The sequence below is a fragment of the Gossypium hirsutum genome, chromosome A13, assembly GCF_007990345.1.
Source record: "Gossypium hirsutum isolate 1008001.06 chromosome A13, Gossypium_hirsutum_v2.1, whole genome shotgun sequence".
Lineage (NCBI taxonomy): Eukaryota > Viridiplantae > Streptophyta > Magnoliopsida > Malvales > Malvaceae > Gossypium > Gossypium hirsutum.
This window is the reverse complement of record NC_053436.1, coordinates 97,739,729-97,746,428: the sequence shown is the minus strand read 5'-3', so window position 1 is coordinate 97,746,428 and position 6,700 is coordinate 97,739,729. Positions and strand designations below refer to the sequence as shown.

General features: G+C 36.3%; 1 protein-coding gene across 1 annotated transcript; it reads left to right on the top strand.

Annotated features, from left to right (window-relative positions):
* Positions 1 to 535: 535 nt before the first annotated feature.
* On the top strand, positions 536 to 6,632 carry LOC107895337 (phosphoenolpyruvate carboxylase). Its single transcript, XM_041085375.1, has 11 exons — positions 536 to 733; positions 1,184 to 1,407; positions 2,056 to 2,447; positions 2,596 to 2,680; positions 2,797 to 3,019; positions 3,154 to 3,257; positions 3,343 to 3,430; positions 3,744 to 3,898; positions 4,384 to 5,382; positions 5,473 to 5,859; positions 5,997 to 6,632. Exons 2-11 carry the CDS (start codon positions 1,207 to 1,209, stop codon positions 6,270 to 6,272), a joined length of 2,910 nt encoding a protein of 969 aa, XP_040941309.1. The 5' UTR covers positions 536 to 733; positions 1,184 to 1,206; the 3' UTR covers positions 6,273 to 6,632.
* Positions 6,633 to 6,700: the final 68 nt, after the last annotated feature.

Genomic DNA, 6,700 nt, shown 5'->3' with positions numbered 1-6,700 from the left:
GTGAGAGGAAAAATATATAAAGGAAGATTATATTTTATTTTAATACATAAAAATTAATTCGAATAATGAGAAGGAAAAAAATTAGAGATGTATTTTATATTTTTCAAATATTTTATTTTAATTTCCTTTTATTTATTAATTTTACCAAGTAATGATATTTTTTTTTTAATTTTTATCTTTTTTAATAATACTGTTGATTGAGTTAGTGTTACAAGTTAACTCGATATCAGCTCAAAATTAATGACAACATAATAATAAATAATTGTACTTATTTCATATTCTTAAAATCATATATTTATATGCTTAAATTTTATTTTTTCTCTTAGTTTAATATATTTTTTCTTTTTAAATATAATACACTTATTATTATTAATTAGTTTTAAAGGATTCGTTAATTATTTATTATATATTATTTTACAAAATAAACTTTTATATTCTAAATACTTGGTTAGGATTTAGAAGAATCCTTTTAAAGTTGAAAGAATATTCCAAAGAAAACATGTAAAGAGAAAAGGAATTACTTTGATGATTCTTCGACGTAATTTAAAATACTAATTTCTTTACCAGAAAAATAAATAAATTATGATCAACTAAATGACAAGAGTTTTTCTTGCATAAATAATTAACTTTGCTCATTATTTCTTGTAAGTCACAATTCTCTGTAATTTTTCTTTTCCTCCCAATTTTTTTTTCTGATCCAGCGTTTGGGTTTTTCTCAGGGACCTATATTCAGGTACTGAATTATCCATAAACTTCAATTTGATTATCAAAATCTGGGTTTATCTCAAAATCATGTAACTTTTTAGTTTTTACTCTCTCTCTTTTCTTTTTACATGCTCTGTTTTCTAGTTTATACAAAGGTCAATTTTGTTTCCCCTGAAACTACGGCTACTTTTTTGAATGCAGATGGCTTTTCTATCGAATTCTTTGATTTTATAGGCTCTATTTTTCTGGGTCTCAATGGCTTATATTTTAAATTATATTTAAAATAAAAATAAATGAAATATATAAGAGTTTTTTTTTTTGAAAGTTAAATATACGACAGTTTTTTAACTTCCTCGTGGATTGAAAGAACTTAACTGCCAGTGCATGTATAGGAGACTAAGCTTGTTGTATATCAAATACTTGATATTGGGTTTATGATGCTTTGGTAATTTAAAATTGGTAATTATCTTTTATGCAGACGAAGTTTTTAGGAGTGTGGTAATGGCGAGTTTTAATAATAATAATAATAATAATAATAATAATGGCAAGTTCGAGAAGTTGGCATCCATTGATGCGCAGTTACGGCAATTGGTTCCTGCTAAAGTGAGTGAAGATGATAAATTGGTGGAATATGATGCTTTGCTTTTGGATCGGTTTCTTGATATTCTTCAAGATTTGCATGGCGAGGATCTTAAGGAAACGGTATATTACTCTCTTGTTTTTTCAAATTTGGTCTTTGATCGTTTGGTCAATGCCCTTGTTTTCAAACACTTTATTTAGAATGGCAAAGGATTGGGATTTCTTTTCTGAAACATGCTTAAATTAGAGTTTGAAGTTTTAATGGTTGGAAGTGTTTGAAACGATGATGAATGTTCATGGTAGTATTACTACCCTTTGTAAATGACAATAGTCTGCTTCATTATCAGTTGAGTGCATGTTACTGGACTCTTTTAGTTTCTTAAAAGTGGTCGTGCTTGACAAGTTTGGACATGTATAGAGTATGAAGCTCCAAATATATGGAAAAATTTTGAAACATGGACTGTATTCTAGTTGCATGCTTACTGGTATCCGAAACTCACATGAGTTGCGAAACATAGATTGAGTGTACACTGACTCATGAGAATTTCATATTTTGATTTCATTGAAATCTGAGTTTTCTTGTTTCCGCATATGAATCCTCACTACTGAGAATATTAGAAGGTTATGTGGATCCTGATAGGTCTTATTTGTTTCTCTTAGACTGTTCAGTTGTTCATTTTTTGTGGTAGATGGTAAAAAAGGGGTTGTTCTTGACACTTATGCAGTGATTTATGAAGATAAAGTTGTATTGTTGGTGTTTGATTTGTTTAGGTTCAAGAATGTTATGAACTTTCTGCTGAGTATGAAGGGAAGAATAACCCCAAGAAACTTGAGGAGTTGGGAAATGTATTGACGAGTTTGGATCCCGGGGACTCCATTGTTGTAGCTAAAGCTTTTTCCCACATGCTTAACTTGGCTAACCTGGCCGAGGAAGTCCAGATTGCTCACCGTCGAAGGATCAAGTTGAAGAAAGGTGATTTTGTTGATGAGAACAATGCAACAACTGAATCAGACTTGGAGGAAACTCTCAAGAGACTTGTGGTTGATCTGAAGAAGTCTCCTCAGGAAGTCTTTGATGCTCTTAAGAACCAGACTGTGGATCTAGTCTTCACTGCTCATCCTACACAATCAGTTCGAAGATCTTTACTGCAGAAGCATGGAAGGTCCGTTAATCGATTTTTTCTTCTTACCGTCTTCCCATTACATCACAAGAATTTCAGTGATGAAACAATATCAATTCGAAACCTATTTCCATTCACTATTATGCTTCTGATTCTAAAGAATCTTTTTCTGCCCTTATCATTTGTCCAGGATAAGGAATTGTTTAGCGCAGTTGTATGCTAAAGATATTACTCCAGACGATAAGCAGGAGCTCGACGAGGCTCTTGGGCGTGAGGTATACCACCTTGTCATGATATTCTTTAATGTGTACATAAGCTTGCTATCCATGTCCCACAAAAGAAAAGAACCTTGGTTCTCATTGTTTTTGTTTTGGTTTCCCTTTCCATGTAGATACAAGCTGCATTTCGTACAGATGAGATTCGAAGGACCCCTCCAACTCCTCAAGATGAGATGAGAGCAGGAATGAGCTACTTCCATGAAACAGTATGGAAGGGTGTTCCAAAATTCTTACGCCGAGTTGACACGGCTTTGAAGAACATTGGAATTAATGAACGTGTTCCCTATAACGCACCACTTATCCAATTTTCTTCATGGATGGGTGGTGATCGTGATGGTAAAATTTGACTTGAACAAATAAATATCAAAAGATTTTACCTTCTAGGATGAAATAGTTTTCTAATTAGTTAAAATTGGAGGTACTCAAATAGCTTTTGGAGTGTTTCAGCATTTTCTTGATTTATCATGCAGGCAACCCAAGGGTAACTCCTGAGGTCACAAGGGATGTTTGCTTGTTGGCTAGAATGATGGCTGCCAATTTGTACTATTCCCAGATTGAGGATCTGATGTTTGAGGTATTAAGCTCGTCCATCGAACATGCTTTATAGAGCTTTTCTGAAAGGACCCATTTTAGGCAAATTCTTGTTGATGTCTTTGCAGTTGTCCATGTGGCGTTGCAGTGATGAGCTTCGTGTTCGTGCTGATGAACTTCATAGATCCTTAAGGAGAGATGCTAAACACTACATAGGTATACATGCTGGTTTCTGTTTTGTGTGCATTTTATTCTGAATCTAGATTATGCACTTTCTACATGATTAAATAGCTTTGCAGAATGGACTGAAGTTCTTGTTATCAGAATATACTTTGAATTGAAGTATAAAGACTTTTTCTCCCTGGCCAATTCTCCACGACGGGATAAGATTTTTCTTTAGTGTATGTTTTATAGCATGCTCAAAGATTGAACTTAGACTAAGTGACTTGGAAATGGCAGTATCTACAAATATTTTGTTCAATGATCTGTTATGTTGGTTAAGTTCTAATTGATGTAACTCTTGATGCAGAGTTTTGGAAACAAATCCCTCCCAGTGAACCCTACCGTGTTATTCTTGGTGATGTTAGGGACAAGCTGTATCAAACACGTGAAAGGTCACGGCAATTGTTATCTCATGGTATGTCTGAGATTCCAGAGGAAGCAACTTTCACCAACATTGAGCAGGTATCTTTTTGTTTGTCCTATATCATGGTTTTATTATTAGTTTGGAATATCCCTACTTTTCACAAGTGAAATAGAGATTTACATATGCCACTCTACACTTTTCAAGTGTCTGTTGCGGGTATGCATCCAACATGGGTATGTTCATTTTTTTCCATGTACTTGAAGAATCCTTGGAGGGCCATAGCCATGCCTTGATATGCACCAGGCTTAGGTGTTGAACATAGGTTCTTTGACAAAAATTAAGAGTCGGAACAACACAGAGAATAGTAAATTTCCTCTTGACTATATTGTTGTAATTAGGAACGGGAAAATCCCCACCCAAAAATAATAATTATTGAATTAGGTTCTGAAGGACCATTCTACGTCACTCTCAAGTAATTATTTTTGTTATGATCATGAATAGCATTTTATTACTTGTATATTTTTTCTATAGTAACCTCTTCTTAACTGACCCTGGCACTAATTAAGTTTTAAAATTTATGCAGTTCCTGGAACCTCTTGAACTTTGTTATAGATCACTTTGCTGTTGTGGTGACCGGCCAATTGCTGATGGAAGCCTTCTTGATTTCTTGAGGCAAGTGTCAACCTTTGGGCTCTCACTTGTCAGACTTGACATTAGGCAAGAGTCTGACCGTCATACAGATGTCTTAGATGCCATTACCAAACACTTGGAAATTGGTTCCTACCGAGAGTGGTCTGAAGAACAAAAGCAGGAATGGCTATTATCTGAACTAAGTGGCAAGCGTCCACTGTTTGGTTCAGATCTTCCTAAAACAGAAGAAATTGCTGATATTTTAGACACATTCAATGTCCTAGCAGAGCTCCCAGCAGATAACTTCGGAGCGTACATCATTTCAATGGCAACTGCACCTTCTGATGTTCTTGCTGTTGAGCTCCTGCAACGTGAATGCCATGTGAAGCAACCATTAAGAGTTGTTCCACTGTTTGAGAAGCTTGCAGATTTGGAGGCTGCACCTGCTGCTTTGGCTCGGCTCTTCTCAGTAGATTGGTACAGAAATCGGATCAATGGAAAGCAAGAAGTTATGATTGGGTATTCAGATTCAGGTAAAGATGCTGGGCGTCTCTCTGCTGCCTGGCAATTATACAAAGCTCAGGAGGAGCTTATAAAGGTTGCTAAGCAATTTGGAATGAAGCTAACAATGTTCCATGGTCGTGGTGGGACTGTTGGAAGAGGAGGTGGTCCAACTCATCTTGCTATATTATCTCAACCACCAGAAACTATTCACGGATCACTTCGTGTTACAGTTCAAGGTGAAGTTATTGAGCAATCGTTTGGGGAGGAGCACTTGTGCTTTAGAACACTCCAGCGTTTTACAGCTGCCACACTTGAGCATGGTATGCACCCACCAGTTTCACCAAAGCCTGAATGGCGTGCACTGATGGATGAAATGGCCATTGTTGCTACTGAGGAGTACCGTTCCATCGTCTTCAAAGAACCTCGATTTGTTGAATATTTCCGCCTTGTAAGTGATCTTGCATTATGATGTTCTTAAGACCATCTAAATTAATTAAAAGTGTTTTCAATTGAATAATACTATTTACTTCTGCTGTAGGCTACACCAGAGTTGGAGTATGGTAGGATGAATATTGGTAGCCGACCATCAAAGCGGAAGCCAAGTGGCGGTATTGAATCCCTCCGTGCAATCCCGTGGATCTTTGCCTGGACTCAGACAAGATTTCATCTTCCCGTTTGGCTTGGCTTTGGAGCGGCATTTAAACATGCCATTGAGAAGGACATTAAGAATCTGCAAATGCTACAGGAGATGTACAATGAATGGCCTTTCTTTAGGGTGACAATCGATTTAGTCGAAATGGTCTTTGCGAAGGGAGATCCTGGGATCGCAGGCTTATATGATAAGCTCCTTGTTTCTCCAGAACTGTGGTCATTCGGGGAGAGGTTAAGGACCAACTATGAAGAAACAAAATGCCTTCTCCTCCAGGTACAGCAACCGGAACATGATGCCTCCTATCATTCATTTCTTTCAAAAAAAAAAAAATAATACAATTGTTTAGACAGATCCAAATTCCCTTATATTTTGAGCCTATAAATTTACTCCTTTTTCTGTTTTGTTTCCAGATTGCTGCGCACAAGGATCTTCTTGAAGGGGACCCCTACCTAAAGCAAAGACTCCGGCTGCGTGATTCATACATCACAACACTAAACGTCTGCCAGGCCTACACACTTAAACGTATCCGTGACCCAAATTACAACGTGAAGTTTCGGCCACACATCTGCAAACCTGCAGATGAGCTTGTGAAACTGAACCCAACAAGTGACTATGCCCCTGGTTTGGAGGATACCCTCATCTTGACCATGAAGGGTATTGCTGCCGGCATGCAAAATACGGGTTAAACCGACTTATCACTCAATACTTATTATATATTTGGTCCAGAAAACAGTAAGTATGCATCAAAGATGTTCACGATTCCAGCGTAAAAGGTTTTCTTGTAGTGTAGTTAAATTATCTGCCATAAGATGGAAGGTTTAGTGACCCTTGTAAACTATATGATTATGTTACTGCGCTTAGATACTCTTAAATAATACCAATGAACTTAAATAAACTCTTAAGTTAATCATTTTAAATACTTGTAAACTATATGATTATGGTACCACTGGCAAGTGTTTAATACTGCCATAGAATGGATCATATTGGGGCCCCATGAAGATGATTTCTTGTGGTTTAATACAGAAGGCATCTATTTCTTTCTTTTACGTATCTTGCGTCTTTTATAGTTTCTAGCTTATCGCTAATCTGCAGCTTCTCTCTATATCTATCCATT

Coding starts and splice junctions, on each gene's coding strand:
- LOC107895337 (XM_041085375.1), top strand. CDS start 1,207: ATGGCGAGTTTTAATAATAATAATAATAATAATAATAATAATGGCAAG. Junction 1,408..2,055: donor GCGAGGATCTTAAGGAAACG/GTATATTACTCT, acceptor TGATTTGTTTAG/GTTCAAGAATGTTATGAACT. Junction 3,020..3,153: donor GATGGGTGGTGATCGTGATG/GTAAAATTTGAC, acceptor TTTATCATGCAG/GCAACCCAAGGGTAACTCCT.